Genomic DNA, 22,712 nt, shown 5'->3' with positions numbered 1-22,712 from the left:
CAAATTTCTAAAACTTTGGATTGCTGACGAGAATTGGAATTGAGTTCCAGAATATGGTAACTTTTATTAGAACTGAGTAAATGAGTTTTTACATACACAAAGTTTGTAGAGAATCAGAAAACAGAACAATGGACCCCTGAAGTCTTTTACTTGGTGACGGTGAAGCTAGCACGGAAGTTTGATATCATAACAGGGCACTCGCCCTTCTCATCGTACTCTGTGAACTCCTCTCCGCTCGACAAGTCAATCTCATCAAACTTGGTTCCAGATTCCTGTTCAGGCCAGACAAAAAAACAAAACTCAACTCATGATAGCTGCAAGTAAAGTATTAAGTATCAAAGACAAGACTGGAGTATGACTGTTACAACTTACAGCTTCAGCTTTCCAAAATCCACCGAACCCGAAATCAATGGGTTCATAGCCTCGACAGTCAAACACCATAAGAGGGGCATGCTCTCCAGCCTCAGAATCTTCAAGAGTTAAAGGACGACCTTTTCCAGGAATCATTGTCACATTCCCTTCCCTTCCACAGAACTTGCACTATAGAATAAACTCACCAAGTCAATTTCAAGCCAAAAGCATAAAGAAAATGTCCTTAAAAACATGCATATTATAAAGAGATGACGAAAGAGTAAAGATCAGTGATTACCTTCTGAACAAGATGACAAGTACCCCTACCTCCAGGTGGAGTAAAAGTCTCGTTCAAAGTCACACATGTTTCTTTCTGAGTCACCTCTCCACATTGTTCGCATTTCAACTAAAACACACACATGAAAACAATCTGTTAAATTAAATACTTTCCATGCTAAATATGAGGGAGGAGACAAGCAAGACATCATCTACTGAGTCATCATCATTGAGGAAGACTCAGAATAACAATTAGGCAGTGACACGACCAATACTATTTGATCTTGCTCACTTATTACAGAAAAAAAAAAAAACACTTGGCAGTTTTATTTCCGACAACAACCAGTGACTGTTCTGTCAAAGCTCAAACGGAAACTCTGAACAGGAAATACCTTGAGCAGCTACAAGCACCATGAGAGCATTTTACAGTAAAAAAAATCAAACTTTTAAGCCTAAAGCTATGCAGAGGAACGGTTAATCATATACAAAAAGTAAACGAAGCGATGAAACGAATCTAGGGCTGTAAAAATGGAGGAAACCTTGAAGAGGTAAGGGAAGTTGGGATCGTCGCATCCACCGGAGGGTTGGAGATTAGTGAGATTCTCGAGATCAGCTGTTATCTTAAGCACATAGTTCACCATCTTCTTCTTCTCCCTTCTTAAGAATCTCCTTCTGACCCAGGTGGTTTTAACTTTTAAGGTCTTGAGAATGAACAAGTTGCTTTACAGGCCGGTCGGATCGGTAAATTCCGATCCGGTTATTGACATACAAGTTCGACATCTGTTAGTGGACTACAATGATTGGATTTTTGATGTCTCATTTCTCGTTGGATTATTAGCCCAACTAGAAAATTCGGCCCACTAATCATTTTGAAGCTTTTCAGAGTCACCAAATTTAAATGTTTTTTTTTTGATAAAAGATATAAACTTTATTTTTATTTATATTTAAATGGTTTTCCATATAATAGCTAATTCAATTTTCTTTCACAATTGTACAAGACATAATGATTTTGATTTTTTACAATATTATCTAGCAAACAATAGCTAACTAGACTTGTGAGCACTTATTTACATACTTCACTAAAGTTTTGAAAATAAGAAAAGTCGATCGAATCTATTTCGAACTTGGACAGTAAACAGTGTAAATATCTTTGGTCTCCGAGTCTCTTATCTTAATTCTCACACATGTATTGCAAGTCAGAAATTTAGGCTACAACAACATTTGTACGCTATTATATAAAACACACGTTATAAATCTTTTTTTTTTCTTTTCAAAACAACAACATACAGAAGCTTGCTCCTGTGGTACGCTTTGTTACTTTCTGACATAATATGTCACCGCAAGAAAAGAAAATATAAAAGAATGTAAAAGGCTCGTGCGAATAGTGGGAACGCACCAACACGCAACCTCTTTGAGAATCCATCAACAACCAAACACGTTGAATTAAAGTCAATCTACTGTCTTTGCCATTTGGCTTGACGTCGGTTTCGGAAAGCCACACACGTACGTAGTGTACATTTGCTTCGTGCCCAATCAATCCCACAGTGTTATTCCTCTAAGTTGATTCGTCATTACTTGCACATTATTGTCGTCATTATCATTTTACTTTTTGTAATCAATAACGTGGCGGATACTATCTATCTATCTTATTAAAACAGAAACATTCTGTTGGACCTAACATTTATTTTGTAAGTTTTTAAATTAAATACACTTTTATACTTTATAGTTAAACCCCCTGTTCAAAAACGCGGCCGCCTAGCCGCCTAGGCGGCCGCCTGGGCGCTATTCGGTGGGTGGCCGCGGCGAATTGGGCCAAATCGGTGAATCCAGGCGTTGACCCGCGTTTGACCGCCTAATTCCCGCGTTGACCGCCTAATTCCCGCCTAATCCCGCGTTGACCGCCTAAGTTTTTTTTTTTTTTTTTTTTTTAAAGCTGAAATACGATTGATTATTTTTATTCATTATTAACAGATTTGTATAATTATTGATTACTAAATAGTTACAATTAGTTATCTAACCCAAAACAAACACATATATACTACATTAGGGATTTTCTCGTATCAAACACGCCCAAATCTAAATGTTCGATAAATTGAAAGGAGATCGTTTCAAAAAATTATCTAAAAAAGTTATAATTATGTATAAGAACTTGTGTCATCATATTTAAAATTAACTAAACATATTATAAATATATTAAATTGTATTTAAAACTAGGCCCCGCGTAATCTCCGAGTACTCCCCGATTTTTCGGTAACTCGCTAGGCCCGGACTCGCCGCCCGACTAGCGCCTAGCGTAGTTTAGAACAGGGGTTAAACCTATATTAAATCACTAATGTTACTTTCTTTATACTACTATCTATGTTTCCAAACAATATATTTATTTCTTTATACTACTATCAATATTTCCAAACAATAGATTTTTTATACTACTATCAATGTTTCCGGACAATACAATAATTAATCTTAATTATTTTATATCTATCATTTTCTCTTTAGAATTTTGTAGATACATCATAATTTCATAAATTGCAAAATAATGAACTTTAAAATTTGGATTATAAGATTACAAATTATGAAACTATTACAATTTAAATCCAATTAGATTACATATCGGTCATCCATCAGTTCAATCAGTTAGTCTCGAGGTTTAGTGATTTTTTTTAATATTAATATTTTAAAAACCAAAATTGAATTGTCAGATCTCCGGATTAACGGGTATAATCACAATCAGGTTGAATTTAAAAACACTGATTTAAATGCAAAAATATTTTAAATACACGTTCTTTAAAAATTACCAAAATATTTGTTAAGTTATTAGTGAAACTTTTTATCGTAAAATATTCCGCGCTTCTAAATCGCGGATCAAAATCTAGTTCTACGTTAATCTCCAACACATAAAATTCAGTCCACAAATAAATAATCAGAAAGATTAGTATACTCTTGGTCCCTATTTGATTGACCGTTACACTATCACTTTCGCAAAAGCATCTAGTCATTACTTTGATGTTTTCTTTTGATATATACGTAAACTAGATATCTAAGTTTTCCACTTTTTTTTTATAAATATCCAACTCAATTTAATTTGTTTTCTTTTCTGCAAAAGAATTACGATATGTTGAAAATTATATTCTTAGGCTTGAAAATGGTCTAGTGAAACTTCAGCCCACATTATGTTCTACGGTCAACAACAAGTGGATATTTTTTTAAATATTTCTGTTGAACCTAAAGGTAAAAGTATTTATATTTTCTTTCAACAAAGAAAAATAAAATAATATATAATACAAAAAAATTACAGGATCAGTTTCAAATTATGAAAAAAACTAAAAAATAATTGAATAATGAAGATTCTTTTTTTGTTTTGCATTTTTCCTTCAACTGAAGTTTTCCAAATTCGCTAATAAATTACTAGAGATTCTTATTTTTTTATTCCTAATTAAAGTCTGAAGAACGAAAACAAAAAGTTTTAATTAAGTTTGGTCGTTTTATCGTATATCTTAACACATGTCATAAACTAATTGGTTAACATAAAAAGAAAGTCTCACGTGTAACGCGAAAGCTAAAAGCTTTCTAAAACTTTCTCCACCATTTACCGAACAAAGCGCGCCTCTCCCTTCCTTCCTTCAACCTCCTCGCACTCTCTCTCTCTAGACAAAACAAAACCAAAGCTATCTTCTTCTCTCTCTCTCTCTCTCTCTCTCTCTTGTCTCGACGACCATATGTTCAAAACTTTGTTCTGTCTCTTCGTAATAAATCTTTCTTAATTTTCTTTTCTGATTTTTTTTTTTCGTTAGCGACGCAACGGTTAATGTCTTCGTTATATGGCTACTACTCTCATCTGTAGATGATCAGAATCCTCATTCGATAATGAGACTCTATCTCCGTTTCGCCCTCTTCATCGTCCTCTACGTGTTAACCGCGAATCCGAAACTAATCGCGTCGTGGGATGACGAGACTCCGATTAGATTCGACGTAGACCACAATCCTCCCACACCTTCTCCGTCGCCTGCGCCGGAGCCATCGCCTAAACCGGACGACGACGAATCCTCCGTTTCGTGCGTCGACGACCTGCACGGCGTCGGCTCGCTGGACACCACGTGCAAACTCGTAGCCGATTTAAATCTCACGCGTGACCGTTACATCTCCGGCAGAGGCAACCTCGACGTCTTGCCCGGCGTCAGATTGGTCTGCAGTGTCCCCGGGTGCTCGTTGACGGTCAACATCTCCGGGAACTTCTCGTTGGCCGAGAACTCGACGGTCATCGCCGGTAGTTTCCGTCTCGCGGCGGATAACGCCGATTTCGCCGTCGGCTCGGCGGTGGACACCACCGGGTTGGGCGGGGAGCCGCCGTCCGGGGCCAGCGGGACGCCGGAGGGAGTTGAAGGAGCCGGCGGAGGGTACGGTGGGAGAGGGGCTTGCTGTTTGTCCGATACGACGGGGAAGCTTCCCGGGGACGTGTGGGGTGGGGATGTGTACGGTTGGTCGTCTCTCGAGAAGCCGGAGGTTTATGGTAGTAGAGGTGGGTCCACGAGCAATGAGGTTGACTACGGTGGAGGTGGCGGCGGGACGGTGGGGATGGAGGTTTTAGGGCGTGTGGGGCTAAACGGCAGCGTTTTGGCTGATGGGGCAAGTGGTGGAGTCAAAGGTGGTGGTGGGTCCGGCGGCAGCATCTTCGTCATGGCACATAAAATGTAAACTCTTTTCTTTAATATTGTTTAATGACTCTGATAGTTTCTTTCTTTAACGGGAGAGAGTTTTGATTATTTTAGGATTTGTATTGGTTTAGTGATGTTGAGAAAAAAGATAAAAGAAAGAGTTATTAGTACTCTTCTGATTCCACATTTGGTGGTTGGTGGTAACTTAAATGCAAACAAAGGTCTAAGCTTAGACCTTTAATTATTGCTGCATTTAGCATCTGCCTTTTTCTGAATCCACTTTGGTTTTGTTTTGCTTTGCTAGTGAATAGTGAGAGAATATTAGAAAGCTCCAAACTTTTAATGAGAGTTTTAGTTACAATCTATTGTTAGAAACCACTTCCTCTATGTAATGTATTATTATGCAATGGGTTGATCTGTCTTGGTGCAGAGGTATAATAGCTTCTTTTGGTTCTTGATTTGATCTCTGAAAAATACTGTTTTGGTTCATGCCACAGGGAAGGAAATGGTCTTATAAGTGCATCTGGAGGTGATGGTTATGCTGGTGGAGGTGGTGGACGAGTGTCTGTTCATATATACAGCCGCCACTCTGAACCTAAAATCTTTATCCATGGTGAGGCTTTCAGTTTTGGTCTATAACCATTCCTTAAATTGATATTACGATGATGATACTGCGCTTGGACGTGTCTTGACAACTCATCTTGATGGTCCCCTCTTTGTTTAATAATAAGTAACCTTTTTTTTGTAGGAGGTAGTAGTTTTGGTTGTCAAGAAAATGCTGGAGCTTCTGGGACATTGTATGATGTTGTTTCAGAGAGCTTAACTATAGACAACGAGAATAAGACAACATTTACAGACACTCTTCTCTTGGAGTTCCCTTACCATCGCCTTTTCACTAATTTATATATCCAAAATATGGCCAAAGTTGCTGTTCCTTTGCGTTGGAGCCGTGTCCAGGTTTGTGCAAATTACTGACATTCTTGACATTGTCATCATCTTTTGGTCATTGTGGTAAAGATTTTTAAGAATATTTTTTGAGGTACTATAGAGGGTTATATATATGTTACTGGTATTACAGGTTCAAGGATCAATAAGTTTGTCAAATGGTGGAGAGTTGAACTTTGGCCTTGCTCGTTATGCTTCTTCAGAATTTGAATTATTCGCAGAGGAAGTCTTGATGAGCAATTCTGCTATCAAGGTACCCTATTAAACTTGAAAATAAATGAATTTTGAAAACTCGTTTGGTTTTTTATTTATTTAATTATATGTACTAAATGGATCTCTATGCTATGTGTTAGGTGTTTGGGGCTTTGCGTATGACAGTGAAGGTGTTCTTGATGTTGAAGTCAAGAATGTTTATTGATGGTGGTGGAGTGACAATGTTGGGGACTTCAATGCTCGATATTAGTAATCTGTTAGTGCTCAAGGTATTCTAATTATATTCATTTAATTATTTCGCTGCTGAATAGTAGTAGACAATCCTATAATTTTGCTCTTTTATTATTTATTTATTTATACAGGAGTCATCAGTGATACAATCCAATGGAAACCTCGGAGTACATGGGCAGGGTCTGTTACATCTAAGAGGCGCCGGAGATACAATAGAAGCACAGCGTCTGATTTTGTCTCTTTTTTATAGCATCAAGGTAAGAAAGATAACCCACATCATATGGACTGTTACATCTAATGTTACTAGGTAAAGAGTGGGCGTTTTTATGATTTGTGAAGGTTGGAGCTGGAGCGGTTTTGCGTGGTCCTTTGCAGAATACATCAACTGGTGGCCTGTAAGTTCCGAAGGTTCGGATGATCCTTCAACAAAACTCACTCTCATCTTTGTATTAGCATTTTGTTTTGTTGTACTACTGAGCCAGTGAAAACTTTTATGTTTGGTTTTATTTTTCAAAAGCACTCCAAAGCTTTACTGTCAACGTGAAGATTGTCCTGTTGAACTACTCCACCCGCCGGAGGATTGCAATGTCAATTCATCTCTTCCATTCACTCTTCAGGTGCTTAACTTGTTTACAGAAGAAATATGAATATGATGAATGAATATGTTCTAATAGTTTTCTCTGTTGCAGATCTGCCGAGTTGAGGATATTACTGTTGAAGGTCTAATCAAAGGATCTGTTATACATTTCCATCTTGCTAGAACCGTCCTTGTCCGCTCTTCTGGAACAATAACTGGAGATGGGATGGGTAAGGCACATATACTCATTGAAGATGATTCTCCTCATTTGTGTCTTACTTGTAATGTGAACCAGTTTTTGAGAGATTTAATTATGTATGTACACAGGCTGCAAAGGTGGAGTTGGGACAGGTAGGTTTCTGAGAAGCGGTATTGGGAGTGGTGGTGGACATGGTGGTAAAGGTGGAAGCGGTTGTTACAATCATACTTGCATTGAGGGTGGCGATTCTTATGGAAATCCAGATCTACCGTGTGAACTTGGTAGTGGAAGTGGAGATGAAGAGTCATCAGATTCAGTTGCTGGTGGAGGAATCATTGGTAAAGTCATTTTGCACATTTTCTATAGAGAATTGATTTGGTTCGCTTTGACATGTTTCTTGCCAATATACTTACTGTTTTCTTTTCTTACCAATTTGTGAAGTGATTGGTTCACTTGAGCACCCACTCTCAAGCTTGTCACTCGAGGGATCAATAACAACTGATGGTGAGACTCCCAGGAAGACGCTCAAAACCATAAGTAATACAAGTCTAGGGCCTGGTGGTGGTTCAGGTGGAACAGTGCTTTTGTTCTTGCGCACACTTGACATAGCGAAGTCAGCTATTCTCTCTAGCATTGGAGGAAACGGTAGTCTAAAGGGAGGTGGTGGGGGAAGTGGTGGAAGGATTCATTTTCACTGGTCAGATATTCCAACTGGTGATGTTTATCATCACATTGCCAACGTCAAAGGAAGAGTTTATGTAAGGTTTGTCATAACAAGTTCATACACAACAAAACTCTGCTCTTAGGCCTTTTTTTTGATACACAATTCATTATTTTGTTGTACTCTAATTTCTCTTACTAATTACAGAGGAGGTTTGGGTGCAAGTGAAGATAACGTTGGAGAGGCAGGTACTTTGACTGGTAAAGCTTGTCCAGAAGGTCTCTATGGTCTATACTGCGAGGTATGTGTTATTTTATTTCTGTCCGTCGTTACATTGTCGGTTCAAACCATCTAAATGTTTCAATATTCTACAGGAATGTCCGGTTGGAACTTATAAGAATGTTACTGGATCTGATAAAGCTCTGTGTAACCTTTGTCCACCTAGAGATCTTCCTCATCGTGCTGTATATGTCACTGTTCGAGGTACTTTTTGTATGATAAAACAGTGGCGTTCAGTCTATGAGGTTGAGTTACAATAACTTTGATAGTTGTTTCTTTGACAGGTGGTGTTGCAGAAGCTCCTTGTCCATATCAATGCGTTTCGGATAGATACCACATGCCACATTGTTATACTACACTTGAAGAGTTGATATACACGTTTGGTGGACCCTGGTTGTTCGGCATTCTTTTAGTAGTCGTGCTCCTTCTACTAGCACTTGTCTTTAGCGTTGCTCGGATGAAATTTATAAGTGGCGAGGAGGTACACGGAGCTGCTACAACTCATCATGGCTCTCAGATTGATCACTCATTCCCATTCCTTGAGTCATTGAACGAGGTATGTGAATGGAACATATCAATTGAGGAAATAGTATTTTGGTTGCTAATAATTGTGTTTTTATCTTATTCAGGTGATGGAGACAAGCAGGGTGGAGGAGTCACAGGGACACATGCATAGGATATATTTCTTAGGTCCTAATACATTTAGTGAACCTTGGCATCTTTCTCATACTCCTCCAGATGAAATAAAAGAGATTGTGTAAGTTACTTATTAGTTATTACCCTTTTCAAAGTTGTTTGTGAAATAAACTTTTGGTTTGGTCTCCTCATTTGATTTTTTTTCTTCTTCCAGGTACGAGGCTGCGTTTAATGGATTTGTTGATGAGATCAATGCTATAGCCGCATACCAGTGGTGGGAGGGTGCGATATACATAGTGCTTTCAGTTCTTGTCTATCCTCTTGCGTGGTCGTGGCAGCAATCACGTAGGAGGCTGAAGTTTCAGAAACTACGTGACTTTGTTCGATCCGAATATGACCATTCTTGTCTACGCTCATGTCGTTCGAGGGCATTATATGAAGGGCTAAAGGTACATATTCTATCTATTAGAAAGAGAGAGAGAGAGATAAAGGGCTAATGGTAATAATCATTGGAAGTTGTGATGTGAATTGTGCAGGTAGCTGCTACTCCTGATTTGATGCTAGCTCATCTAGATTTCTTCCTTGGTGGGGATGAAAAGAGAAACGATCTTCCTCCTCCGGTTCATGAAAGATTCCCAATGCCTTTAGTTTTTGGAGGCGATGGAAGTTACATGGCTTATTACACACTCCAAAGCGACGATATCCTGACTAGTCTTTTGAGCCAGGTCTGTGTTTTTCTTGTTCCATTAAGAACTGAGTGTCAATGACTGTAATATTCGTTACTGAACTTACCTTCTTTTTTTTTTTTGTAGTTGGTTCCACCAACAACTTGGTACCGGTTTGTAGCTGGTCTGAACGCTCAGCTGCGCCTGGTTCAGCAAGGGAAACTGAGGTCAACGTTTCGCTCGGTTATGAGATGGATTGAGACTCACGGAAACCCTGCCTTGAAAAGAAATGGTGTGCGTGTTGACCTAGCTAGGTTTCAGACCTCTCCTTCCTCGTCTTGCCAGTATGGAATCCTTGTTCAGACCATTGTAGATGATGAAGTGGCATCAAATGAAACAGAACAGCAGCAGCAGCATCCATGGTAAAAGAAATTTCACTTCCCTCTCTATTGTTTATTTGCCATAGAAGCAGACATTCACACAATCTTTTGCAGGGGGTTACAAATTGATAACACGTCTAGTGATTTGCATTTCACACAATCTCCAAGCAGCTCAATCAATCACTTCAGACACCGAGACTGCGGAGAAATCATAGACATTGGCAGCTTACAGTTTCTCAACGAAGAAAAAGATGTCCTCTCTCTCTTATCCTTCTTGCTTCATAACACAAAGCCTGTTGGCCATCAGGTAAATGCCTCTCCCTGATATTGCATTCTTTTTCTTTTAATTTCTACCAATGGGTTTTGAAATGTGGTGTGATGACAGGACCTGGTTGGTTTGGTTATCTCGGTGCTACTCCTAGGAGATCTAACTCTAATGTTACTCACGCTGCTCCAACTCTACTCCATATCTATGCTGGACGTTTTTCTCGCTCTGTTTATTTTACCTCTCAGCATCATTTTCCCGTTCCCTGCTGGAGTCAGCGCTTTGTTTAGCCACGGACCAAGACGCTCTGCTGGACGCACTCGCGTCTATGCTTTGTGGAACCTCACATCTTTGGTCAATGTCGTAAGTAAAGTGACCTTCTGTGGTTTCTGCAGTCTCCTTCTCCTTCTCTTACATGACTAATAAACCTTTTGGCAGGTTGTTGCGTTTGTGTGTGGATATATTCACTATCATGGCACATCAGCTGGAAAAAAGATTCCATATCTCCAGCCTTGGAACATTAGCATGTGAGAAGGACCATTAAACTCAAACCTTATAAAGAACACAGTCTTTTTTTTTGTGACATCTACTAACATTTTGTTTTTGCAGGGACGAGAACGAATGGTGGATATTCCCGGGCGCTTTGTTCTTGTGCAAAGTGTTGCAATCCCAACTAGTAAACTGGCACGTTGCGAATCTCGAGATACAAGATTACTCCTTGTACAGTGATGACTCTGAGCTGTTCTGGCAGTCGTAAGACAGGAAACCAAAACCATAATTTAATACAAAACACAGGTGAAGGGAGCTGGTATTTTTTTTTATAAAAGGCGTCTTCTGGTGGTGCAACAAGCTGATTCAAAGATATTTCAGGTGAATATAGCTCTAACTCTTTAGGAAAAGTAGTAAAAGGAATGAATAATCCTGAAAAATCGTGAGAACATAAAGCACATGCTTGTATTTGATTCCCACACCAAGATCCATCTTGTCTTTTACTTTGATGGATTTTATCAGATGATCCGGACCGGGATGTTCGTTTTGCTGTTTCTAATGATGTCTATTTTTACTACAAAGATTGTCTTGATACTCTCTTGCTGTCTTTTTTCTGAATGAATGGTATCTAAGTATTGGCTGCCAAGTTGAGTACCATAGGGTGTGATTGGTAGTGGCTGTGAGTGTTCTCCACAGCCCCATTTATTTCTAAAGCACCAAAATCAAAGCAATTATACTTTAATTTATTTTTTTGGTAGTGGCTGTGAGTGTTCTCCACAGCCCTATTTATTTCTAAAGCACCAAAATCAAAGCAATCATGTTTTAATTTATTTTTTAAAACTACAGTTCTTGAAATAACCTATAGCTGTAGACGTGCTCTGCAGAGCCAAATATCCAAAGCAATATTTTAGTGCTTTCATAAAATTCTATATCAACAAAATCTAAAGCTAAAGCAAAAAGTCTACAGATTATTTTCTACAGCAATAATTTCGAATCTACAGCTGTTACCAATTGGACCCATAATTATATATATGACTTAAATATATCATAATATGTAAACATAAGCACATCATCTAGAAAAAGCTCTGGTGCATTCTCTCTTACGCAAGAGATCATCTCTTCCGTCACGTCCACAGCCGAGGATCCCAGCTGCTTCGTGAACTTGAAATCACTCAAAGTTAAACTAAAAAAATTATATTTTTTAAAAAACTTTTAATTAAGATACTTGCATTAGATCACATAAATGTATGGGTTTTTTATTTTTGTCTCTTAATTCATTTTTACTAATTAAAAGTATAGAAAAAAATAAGAACCCCTAAATGGAGTTTTAGGATAATGATGCTCTAACATTCCTCCAAAAAAGCACGTCCCAGATTGGTTGCTAGAGCAAGTCTCACAGATCCAACAGCTTGAGAAGACAAGTCAGATTCTATGAAGCCTGGTCTTATCCTTGCCATTGATGCTTCCTGTAGTTTGTTCAACATCAGGTTTGTCTGTGCTACATTCAACAGAGAACGCTCTGGCCAATTCAACAGCTTCAACTGTATAAGAAAACAAAACTTTTTTAAGCTGCGCATCGTCTTTACGAATCAAAGGAAAAAGAAGAAACAGGATTTCAGAGCTTTACTGAATCATGCAGAAGAGGAAGCCAGAAGCGTTGAGGAGTAGAGGGGCTCTTCATTAGCTGCAGTATTTTAGGCTTTGAGCATAATATGTAGAAACAAAATAATATAATTATGAAATGTTGTATTATTACACACCGATACAAGTTTCTCCACAGCCTCGTGAGCCGCATCTATAGCTTTTCCATCATGGACTAGCTTCAATGATCTCTTGAAATCTCTATACCTTGAAAATATGGCAAGTAATTTCTGAGTTAGGACAGATTATTACAGAACCAAAACCATGAGCAAGGAAAGCAGAAGACAGATGATTATTACTTGTGCAGAAAATCAAGACCACCAGAGATCTGCGAGTCGGAACCCAGCAGTTCGACCAGGCCTTCCCATTGCTGCATGTTAAAGTAATGGAATTCAAAACAGGACAAATAAATAATGAAATATGTTTCGAGTATGGTGTGGAGAATATATATACCTTGAGACTTTCATCAGACAATGACTTTCCAACAGAATCAAACAGCTGTTGAGAAATCACTTTGAGACAGTGCTCGTCCCGGGCTTGCTGAAGCCAAAAAATCCCAGATCCTTTCCTCCCATGTTTCCAGTGATGCACTCCCGAGATCTAAGGAACATAACTAACTTCAGATCAAATATGTTTTCTGTTTTTTTTTTCCCACCAATTTTGAGATAAGAAAACGTGTAGAATAGATTTTCAACAAATCAATACCTTCATAAGTTTAGCGCTGACATAACTAAGTTCATATAGACGGCAAATCTCTAGGCTCTGCATCAGGAGAAACATAATTACCATGTGAAGCCTTCTGACAAGATCCTATGATTCTAAGCAACAATATAGAATGTAAACAGATGAAACCTTGATAAGCAACTGATTGTCTTGAACTGGCTGCCTATAGAACAACAATTCTAATAAGCCTAATCCCTGTTTCACGCAGGATGATAGATAAACAGGAGCTATCTGCAAAAATTCAAACACAAAGCTTCATACGCAAAAGGTAACAATATGCTTAAGTTCTATGCAGATTTAGCTTGATATTTTTTACAGGAAAGGTACAGAATGTCATAAAAGAAAAGGTACCTGCCAAGTCAAAGCATGAGAAGAAAGAACTTGAGCATAAACAAGTCTATGGAGCTCTTCCATGTTGATTCCACCCAAGTTTCGCTGCTCCTCATGTACAAGAAATTCTCCTTCTTCGCTTCCAGCTGTCAATAACTCCATGGCATGTGCAACCATCCTAACAACAAACACAAAATAGAATCATCCTGATCCGTTATGATAAACAATATAGCATTCTCAATGGATTAAGTAACAAGAAACAATGGCTTGCCTACCAGGAGCCAAACTCTTTGGAACACACTGCCAGCACAACCTGCATCATTTAATTACATCATACCGAATTAGGGTGACAGAAAGCTGAGCCAGTTACACCTCTTATTGGGATAAAAATCCATTTCTGACCTCAGTATTATCTCCAAGAATTCCAATAAGCAGTCTCAGAAGCTTATGGGAAGTGTTAACTGGCTTTGACTGAACACATTTCTGAGCAAGATTATGCATGCCTTCTAGTCCCTGCAATGACACATGGTATAATAGGGACTGAGTAAAAAAAAAACAAGGCTCAAATTAAAATAGACAAACAATAAGTAAAACAACTCACCTTCGTGAATGGCCTGAGATAGAGAAAATGTGAAACAAAAAGCTCCATCCAGTTAGATGTCGCAGCTGAAAGGCAATCGGCATTTCCCATCATGATCTTCAACATATTTCTCAAGCCCTCGCGGGTCTGATGGTGAGCACATTGAACCCAGAAGGCACTGCATTCTAGTTTAGTTATCTGAGACTGCCATCTTTCCCGTGTCTGGCACAAAGGGAAGAAAGGGTAAGATGAGTCTAGGCTCTAGACAACGATAAAAAGAGAAAGAATGATACATATTTTTCACATACCTTCATAAAATCAGGCTTTGCTGCAAAGCATTCACCAAACATCCCAGCTTCTAGTTTTGGACGCATCCGTGGCATTTTTGAAATGAGAACAGCGACAGCTTCTACCAGTCCATTTTCTGTCTACTTCATCAAATTTGTATTACACTATGAATAGTCAGAAATTCGCGCATATACAAGAGTACTAACATGTAGATAGTCACTCCATATGATATGACATGAAACCCAAACATGAACTACTTTACCAACCTCACGATTTCCTAGCTGGTCTAGTTGATAAGAACCATGTAAGTGTAACAACTTCACCTAAAAGTAAAAGTATGGTTAGCTTATTCCGCAAACTGAAACTTCCAAAATCAAATTAAAGAGAGCCCGCTATGATCTATCCCAAAAAGTACGAACCACTATTTCTAGCCAACCAACTGATAAAGCAGATGACATCACTTCCCAGTATCTTGGATCATCCTCGATAGCCTGCAAATGCAAATAAACGGATTAAGCAATTCAGATCGTCATCATAATCGAATTCTTATAGAGGATCACCATATAAGTTGCTATACAATCGACACTCCGAGAGTTGAAAAATAAATAAAATATACATATAAGAGAGTGAGTAGACCTGTAGGCCAACAAGTTCCTTTTGGAAATCCTCGAGCTTTGAGTAGATAGTTGGATGTGAGCTTGAAAGAAGTACATCATAATCCTGCCATGATATCAATAATCAGTAACATAATCCACAAGGTTCAGAATCAAGATAGCTTAAGTGCAATGGAAGAAGAAACAAATTACAGATAGCCAATCAACAAGCCGTTCTGGCAACCAAGACAGACACGTCTTGTCTGCATAAAACATTTCCATCAACTCCCACGCAGCCTTTAAAGAAGTCGGTTCCTCAGCACTCTGCAATTGAAAAAAAAAAAAAAAGCTCCCACACTCAAAACTATAACTAACTTACGGAAGAGCTTTGAATACAGTATAGACAGTAAAGTTCTGACCTGTATAACTGATTTAGGATCTTCAATCAAAGGAGCAGGGGAAGACACTGAATCACTAAGGAGAGATTTAATCTCCCTGCTGTACTCCATTACGTACTCCCACCTAACACATTGCGAACCAATCAATTAATAAAAGTTCAATTAACAAAGCAGTGAGAGAGACACTCGAGTGTTCCTCACCACGCAGTCTGGTACAGCGAAGGACTCATATCCATCTTAAACAAGCTCGAAATCGAGTTCCTCCTGCTCTGCAAAAGCGCAAATGGAGAGACGGATCCGTAAGCGATCCTCCGCCACTGCGCGTCGCCGATCTCGCCGTCCTCGCCGCTGAGCCTCACGTTAACCACCTCACCACCAGCTTCTCCGTCTTCTCCGTCATCGCGTGACTCCGGATTCCTTAGAACCGTGACGCGTAGGTTGTTCCCGCATCCCCATGAGATGGAGAGCCTGTGAACCCGAGACTTGAGGCCGTAGCGAAGAGGATACACCGCCGGTGATTTCTCCTTAGTCGAAAACGGAACTAGTTCTCCGCCGTTTCCGGAATCGGAATTCATAGCCGGCATTTCGGAGCTCCGGTGGCCGTTAGGGTTTTGATCGGGGGTTTTGAGAGAGTGAGGTGTGGGCTCTAGCAGTAGCCAGAATAATAGAGTCGACACCAAAATGCACCGTGTCGTTATCTATAGTAATTACATTAGCAGCCATTAACTTTGAAAGGTTTTCTAAGTTGGACCGTTATGTTAACCGAGTTTCGATTTAATACCAAACAACGCGTCGTTTTTAGTTTATAAATATGGACAGCCCGGCGTTTACCGTTAACAAAAGGTTCTTTAATACAAAGACATGCGTCGGTTTTGGTTTATGAATATGGACAGCCTGGCGTTTTATCGTTACAAAAGCTTTTCTTATCTCTGTTCTCTCCTTCAGCATTCGATTTTGAAGGCTTAAGCTTTGTAACTCTGTCGCAGAGGAGAAATCGCCATGTGGCCTTCTTCTGGAAACTCTTCGCAGCCTCAAGCTAAGGTACTTAATTTCGCTCTTCTTCTTCGTTTCCTTAGCTTTGGTCTCCGAGAATTATTTTAGAAGCAAATTTGGTATTAAAGAGACCAGACAAGACTAGATTTTTGAACTACTTCAAGATGTTTTGTAAGAGAAACCGAAACCAGTTTGTTCAAAACTAACGTATGGGAGCTGTGATCTCGAAAATTCTGGATTGTTTATGTAGTCGTTTGAGCTCTTTCTTCTTATGTTGGTTGATGATATGACTCACAGTTAGTGCTCAGAGAGTAAAAAGTCTGATTCTTTTTAAGTATTTGGCTACATATTACATAAGTACGTAATAAGTCTTGTATGTATGTATATCCGTGTTTGATTGGCAGATAAAGTCTAGAGATTTGTGCTGTAAATTTGAATGTTTGCTTCTCTTCCCCACCATTAACTAGAACTTCTCATGTTTTGTTTCTGGACTGCAACAATGTAGCTTTATATCTATCCTGTTGTGGTTTTTGAAATTTGGTGGATTTTTTTTTGCTCGGTGAATGTGATCAGAAACAGGAGGGGAAGTCGATATCTGGGAGTTTTAGGGCGGAGAATCTGATACCAGGGGTTGTGATAGGTTTCATCATTGGTATGTTGTTGGATTTTTCACAGCAAGTCAAGTTACCTGTGAAAAAGAGCAGACTTTTGTCAAGTAAGACCCAGAACCAGACTTCTCTCACAAGCAGTGGCACTGAGAAAGAGCTTAAAATGGTTTGTATATCTATCTTCTAATCTAGCCATAGTCTCTACGCTCTAGCTCTAAGATGGTGATAAGATTTGAATGTTGTCAGATTCCATGATTAGAAGATAAGATATCTGTGTAACTGATTTTGAGCTTCTTCTGGTTACAGGTTTTAGTTGTTAGGCAAGACTTAAAGATGAGAACAGGCAAAATTGCTTCACAGTGTGCACGTAAGTGTCCTATGACTTGCGTTTGAAGCTTATAGACTGATATTTTTTTCCGTGCTAATCCCAAATGTTAAAGTGACTTTCTTTTTTTCTTTATATCTGCAGATGCTGCCACTGGCATGTATGCAGAGTTAATGAATAGGTAGTTTCCTCTGTAGTTAGTGGGTTCGCTTGGTAAATAAAGACTTTATATCATTCCAAAGCTTATGTCTTTATACATGATTCTTTCAGCGACCGATACCGTCTGAGGCAGTGGGAGGAATGCGGGCAACCAAAGATAGTCGTCACTTGCAAAAACCAGCAAGAAATGTAAGCTTTGACAAAAACAACACATTATAACTTTACTTCTTATGTCAATGAGTTGTGTTTCAATTAAAATATTTTTTTTCTCTGATCTCAAGGAATAAGATTGCAGAAGCGGCTGAGAGCGTTGGCCTCCCGACTTTTGTTGTGGCTGATGCGGGAAGAACAGAGGTAACTAACTAACTATAAGATTCTTAGTTTTTATACTTCCTACTGCTTTGATGATTACATCTTGATAAATATGGTCCAACCGTAGCTCCTAGGCAAAACAATATATGACATGCTTCTACTAGTCAAACAGACAGAAAACAAACGACCTTCCTACTTATTAGAACGTAAGGATAAAACTAAACTAAACTCTTTGCTTTCACAGGTTGCAGCTGGATCAAGAACGGTTCTTGCAGTTGGACCAGGTAGTGACATTAGTTTCTCTTTAAAAGCTTATGTTTGTAGCTAAAGCAGAACAAATACAGATGTTGAATGAAATGTTTTTTACTTTTTTTTCAATTTGCTTTGCAGGACCAAAACAGTTGGTTGACTCCATAACCGGTAAGCTGGCGTTACTCTGATGCCGGAGCTTTCTCCTGGATAATGTTGGTCCCGGGAAGTTAATTGTTGTTCTGTAGTACATGCAAGGTATCTTGTTGGTTAATTTTAGATTTAGATATAGTTTTGTAAATCACTCGATTGAGTTATGATATTATCAAGTTTTTTTTTACCGTGGTAACCAAATGAAATGTTTTTTTTTTTGGTTTTTACATCATCAAGTTCTGATGTTATATTATTTAAGTCAAAAAAAAAGTTCTGATATTATCAACTTCTGTTTTCCTCTCATGAAAACACTGCTAAGATTATTATTAAAATTAAAGATATATATATAAAAAGTAAATAATGTTGTACCTTTATCTCAGATACAATAGCAGTGGAATTCAAGCTCAGTATGTGAATTAAGGAGTAACGTTTGATTAGAGTAACTAAAATAACTAGATAAAGAAAATAACATAAAATGAAAAAGAATAATTAAGCTCCAACTAACCTTCAATTAGTTGGATATACTTTAAGTGATCGTTGAACGTCCGGTTAGCATAAATCAAACAAATTTAGCATCCAACAGAAGAAATATTCTCTACGTTTTTTATTAAGGTTGGGCACATAACCCAACCAAACCAATCAATACTATTGAAATTCTAAGTCGCAACTGAATTAAACTTACAAAAATCGATCAAACTGAACTAGAAATCTTTGTGACGATCCTTCATATTCAAAATTCCTCTTCATGAAAAAAGATATATCGTTTCTTGTTGTTATTCAATTCATGTATTTGTTTCTCTCTATTGGTCAATTTTCTTTCAATAAAATGTGTATCTCTTAATAATTTTTCAAAGTTTGTACGCTATACAATGATTTCTAGGAGAATCTAATTGAAGAAATCTAGTACCAACATGTACTGACTCTCAACTCTCAAGTGTCATCATTTTAAAGCTAGTTATTACACATTACTAGAAACGTACTGATGTACTGTGAGTCTGTGAACACTTAGATTTTCTCGTCGTACTACGATACTCAGTGTCTAGACTAGTGCGTAGATTGATAGAAATGATTATGGTTGGGGTTTTACATGCATGACAATATTCAGTCCTTGTCATGTTTAATTTTTTTTTCTAAATTTTCGCTCTTTGCCTTTTCCATTCTTTTTATAGGCGACTTTAAAATGGATTTGCTTTTGGTACTTTCTTTGAGTGACGTCGAAGTCTTCCCTAAAATTCAGAACGCGATGTTGGACTGTTATGATTCCACATAACTAATTATATAATATACAGGCACCACATGGCATACAGCATACGCAACATAGTCACATGACTCCATAAATCTTTCTACGTGCTTGCTTTTACGTATCCTTTTTATAATGTATAACATGGTGATGTGTAACAATGTTTAATGCTCATAAACATTAGACAAATAGAGTAGGAACAGACGGCCGTTTATACAACATATAGGTATTAGGCGTTTCCTAATGATCCGATGTTTATCCTGAGAACATATGTATGTATATGCAGTAAATCTGTAAATGTAGATATCCCCATTTACCTGTTAAACATTAAATGATACAAATTAAGTTGTATATATGGTGAATGATTATTCAAATTAGTATTGTTTTGCGTTTTAACATCAAACTAAATAATAGTATTATAATGTGGTTTGTGAAAATGCATAAAAGAAGAGGTTGTCTAACTTTCTTTCTATACGATAATCAAAATTAAATCTACTTGAAGATTATATATTTCAAGTACAGTCCGTGGACCTTTGCCTATAGGTATATCTATCACGATAAAATATTTAATGTTGGCTAAGAGATGACTGTTTATATATCATACTAAATTTCTCCCACTTGCTAGTTAGGTTTGCATGAGAACCCATGTGAGGAGCACCTCAATCTGTGCCCCATTTTTCTATATTCTTCAACAATTTTTTTGATTAAGGCAATAATACTTATATATACTACTTTTGCGCTGCGCACATTTGTATTTTTCCCTCTATTATACTATGCATAATATCAGGCTATAATAAAAGCATCCGATTTCCTCGAATATCGTCAGAATATAAAACGTGAAAGAAGATAAAATTCGGGGAATAATAAGTTTGAAATTTGTAATAACCCATCTTCGAAATGAGTGACCGTATCCACCTTGGATCTCGGTGATGTTACTGTTTAATTTAATTTGAATATATAAAGACACTAATCTCTATCCATATATGAATAAAAATACAATTAACCTGATCGGTTAACAAATACTGCATATTTGAGTTTCCCACATGTCACACAGAAAATGGACCCGGTTTTGGAAATATTATGTATTTTCTTCATTTAAAACTATTTTAAATCTCAAATGTACATGTATATGTGTTGAAATATATATTTTCAAAATAATAATTAGCAAAGCGAAAAGGACTAACAACTATTTGGATTTATCCATTTTGGATCCTGATTGTTTCAATTATTTTCAAGATTGAAATATATTAAGCAGAAACTAATGATGCTACATCATAGTTAAGATGATGATTACTTAACTCATTTCTACCCAGCCTAGAATGATTTTTCTAAATTGTTATTTTCACTTATAAAGTTTTATATTCAAAATATAAAACTTTATTTTCTAATTTTTATTTTCACTTATAAAGGAATTTATTAAATACCATAAGTAGTCTGCAAATGTAAACAAAACAAGGCGCTAATAAAAACGTAAATAATAACCATTAAGAAAACTTATTCTTCTGAATTAATCCACGTGGAAATACGAAGGAAAGGTTAGATTAAGTGCCTAAAATCAGGAGCCACGTGATTAATACTATTATTATCACGGATTAAGAAATCGTCACCGTTGGATCTGATATCCATCACGAGACTCTCACACCGGAGCTGACTCATCAAACCCTCGTCCCTCATCTCCTTCTGTCGCCGTAGCTCCATCACTTTCCGGTGAGAGTTCGAGTGCCTCGCCATCACGAACGTCGGGCTCGAAGCAGGTCTATACTCCGGCACGAGCCTTCCTGACTTGTACCGTACTCCGCACGCGTTGCACAGCGTCTTAGGTCCCATCGGTCCCGTCCGCCACTGCGGCGTCTTGTCCGTCGCGCAGTGAAGACACCGTCTCTCTCCTCCGGTTTCTCCGGCTTCACCTTCGAGTTCCCCGGCTGTGCCGTCGTGTTCTTTGGCTCTGAGCTGTTTCTTCTTCGGATAGGACTCGTCGGAGGAGCCGGCGATCGCTAGGAGACGGGAAGCCCACGTGGAGGCTGCGGAGCGAGGTCTCTTGCTTCTCGCTTTGGCGGGAACAGCGGAAACATTTGAGTCGTCGGTGTCGGTGGGGATGAAGATTTGATCCAACTCCGGTTCGGGTTCCGGTTCTGGTTTAGTTAGGGTTAACCGGGTGGTTTGAGGTTTTTGTAGGCCGGACAGTAACTGAAGCTTGTCTTGGTCTTCTTTTGAGAATGATTCTTCCACGAAGTTCGATAACCATTCTAACTCAGCTAAATCCTCACTCTGGTGGTAAGTGAAGTGATAAGCAAAGAAGAAAAAAAAACATTATTTCAGAAGTATAAATATATTTGCCTAATTAAGAAAGTATCGATAATCATGGAAAGAAAGAAATTATGGTTTTTTTTTTTTCTTTTTTCAAGAATTTAACAAATCAACAATGACAAAGGTGAGCCCATTCTTGAAATGTAACGGAAACTTACCGGAACACAGAGGTCGTCGGAGAACACGCTGCCGTCGGTGTAAAGCGACGAGGAGGAGTTGGAGATATCGGCAAGATTACCGGGGGATACGGTGGAAGAATCAGGGAAGGTTTCGAGTTCGTCGTCAGGTTGGCCGTTGTCGTTAGAAAAGTCAAGTAGGTCGTCGACGACGAAAGAGTCAGAGTTACCGGCGACGAGGAAGAGCTCCGGAGTTAGTTTTTGTTGTTCCATTGGTGCAAAACAGAGAAGGTTATTAGTGTAAATAAATGAAAGAGAAAGTAAAGGTGAGAGAGCCTTTATTTTGGGAGGATGTGAGCGAAGAATGTAACGGAGAGAAAGAGAAGGAGAGAGGTCTATTTTTGGGGGGGAGAGTGATGTTAGAGAAAGGTATGGTTCATGTGACATGAGAACGAGGCAGAGGACAGCTAAAACAGAGGAACTTTGACTATTGAGTTATACTCTTCCTTTCTCTTTATTTTCTTCTTTTGTATTTATTAAAACCAACTAAATGTCTATAGGGACATTTGCTTAAACACGAGGGAAGGTGAATCCCAACAAAAAAATATTAATTTCTAATTGAAACATTAACCATTTTTTCACAGAGTACACAAACCAACAAAGATGTCGACTCGAACCACCACCGTTGGTTGATTCAATTCATTGGAAGTTTTCGTATTAATAGTATAGTATTGTCATATCTCTTTGCAGCCTTTTAAGCTATATGATTTTTCCAACTGGGTCGAGAATGACAATATACTATGCTTTAGCAAAGAAACAACAAATTATACTTCCCACTTTTACTGTTTTATTACCCCGTTGTACTTGTGAAAACAAAA

At 38.2% G+C, this 22,712-nt stretch overlaps 5 protein-coding genes across 5 annotated transcripts; 2 read left to right on the top strand and 3 right to left on the bottom strand.

Annotated features, from left to right (window-relative positions):
- Window positions 1-39: 39 nt before the first annotated feature.
- On the bottom strand, window positions 40-1,350 carry LOC130508217 (uncharacterized). Its single transcript, XM_057003569.1, has 4 exons — window positions 1,167-1,350; window positions 650-757; window positions 373-540; window positions 40-272 (listed from the first exon to the last, which is right to left on the bottom strand). Exons 1-4 carry the CDS (start codon window positions 1,266-1,268, stop codon window positions 147-149), a joined length of 504 nt encoding a protein of 167 aa, XP_056859549.1. The 5' UTR covers window positions 1,269-1,350; the 3' UTR covers window positions 40-146.
- A 2,880-nt stretch (window positions 1,351-4,230) lies between these two features.
- LOC130508215 (uncharacterized) lies at window positions 4,231-11,880 on the top strand. Its single transcript, XM_057003566.1, has 22 exons — window positions 4,231-5,315; window positions 5,777-5,892; window positions 6,028-6,236; window positions 6,358-6,477; window positions 6,578-6,706; window positions 6,800-6,925; window positions 7,008-7,063; window positions 7,186-7,285; window positions 7,358-7,475; window positions 7,573-7,782; window positions 7,886-8,207; window positions 8,313-8,406; window positions 8,480-8,588; window positions 8,669-8,940; window positions 9,014-9,141; window positions 9,235-9,469; window positions 9,557-9,745; window positions 9,833-10,107; window positions 10,180-10,372; window positions 10,451-10,693; window positions 10,769-10,857; window positions 10,940-11,880. The coding sequence occupies exons 1-22, from the start codon at window positions 4,492-4,494 to the stop codon at window positions 11,085-11,087; spliced, it is 4,305 nt and encodes a 1,434-aa protein (XP_056859546.1). The 5' UTR covers window positions 4,231-4,491; the 3' UTR covers window positions 11,088-11,880.
- Window positions 11,881-12,023: 143 nt separating this feature from the next.
- LOC108835445 (nuclear pore complex protein NUP85) lies at window positions 12,024-16,055 on the bottom strand. Its single transcript, XM_057003567.1, has 18 exons — window positions 15,574-16,055; window positions 15,394-15,496; window positions 15,188-15,298; window positions 15,018-15,101; window positions 14,801-14,872; window positions 14,648-14,704; window positions 14,402-14,521; window positions 14,115-14,315; window positions 13,916-14,026; window positions 13,789-13,826; window positions 13,535-13,691; window positions 13,313-13,414; window positions 13,166-13,222; window positions 12,914-13,060; window positions 12,760-12,830; window positions 12,580-12,667; window positions 12,447-12,503; window positions 12,024-12,360 (listed from the first exon to the last, which is right to left on the bottom strand). The coding sequence occupies exons 1-18, from the start codon at window positions 15,954-15,956 to the stop codon at window positions 12,163-12,165; spliced, it is 2,157 nt and encodes a 718-aa protein (XP_056859547.1). The 5' UTR covers window positions 15,957-16,055; the 3' UTR covers window positions 12,024-12,162.
- A 218-nt stretch (window positions 16,056-16,273) lies between these two features.
- On the top strand, window positions 16,274-18,394 carry LOC108843105 (uncharacterized). Its single transcript, XM_018616201.2, has 8 exons — window positions 16,274-16,413; window positions 16,939-17,139; window positions 17,280-17,340; window positions 17,443-17,479; window positions 17,569-17,646; window positions 17,739-17,811; window positions 18,014-18,053; window positions 18,160-18,394. The coding sequence occupies exons 1-8, from the start codon at window positions 16,372-16,374 to the stop codon at window positions 18,207-18,209; spliced, it is 582 nt and encodes a 193-aa protein (XP_018471703.1). The 5' UTR covers window positions 16,274-16,371; the 3' UTR covers window positions 18,210-18,394.
- A 2,477-nt stretch (window positions 18,395-20,871) lies between these two features.
- On the bottom strand, window positions 20,872-22,320 carry LOC108839695 (GATA transcription factor 9). The gene is made up of 2 exons (XM_018612474.2): window positions 21,877-22,320; window positions 20,872-21,679 (listed from the first exon to the last, which is right to left on the bottom strand). The coding sequence occupies exons 1-2, from the start codon at window positions 22,279-22,281 to the stop codon at window positions 20,948-20,950; spliced, it is 1,137 nt and encodes a 378-aa protein (XP_018467976.1). The 5' UTR covers window positions 22,282-22,320; the 3' UTR covers window positions 20,872-20,947.
- Between the last annotated feature and the right edge of the window lie 392 nt (window positions 22,321-22,712).

Source organism: Raphanus sativus, chromosome 2 (assembly GCF_000801105.2).
Source record: "Raphanus sativus cultivar WK10039 chromosome 2, ASM80110v3, whole genome shotgun sequence".
Taxonomy (NCBI): domain Eukaryota; kingdom Viridiplantae; phylum Streptophyta; class Magnoliopsida; order Brassicales; family Brassicaceae; genus Raphanus; species Raphanus sativus.
This window is presented reverse-complemented; position numbering and strand designations above follow the sequence as displayed.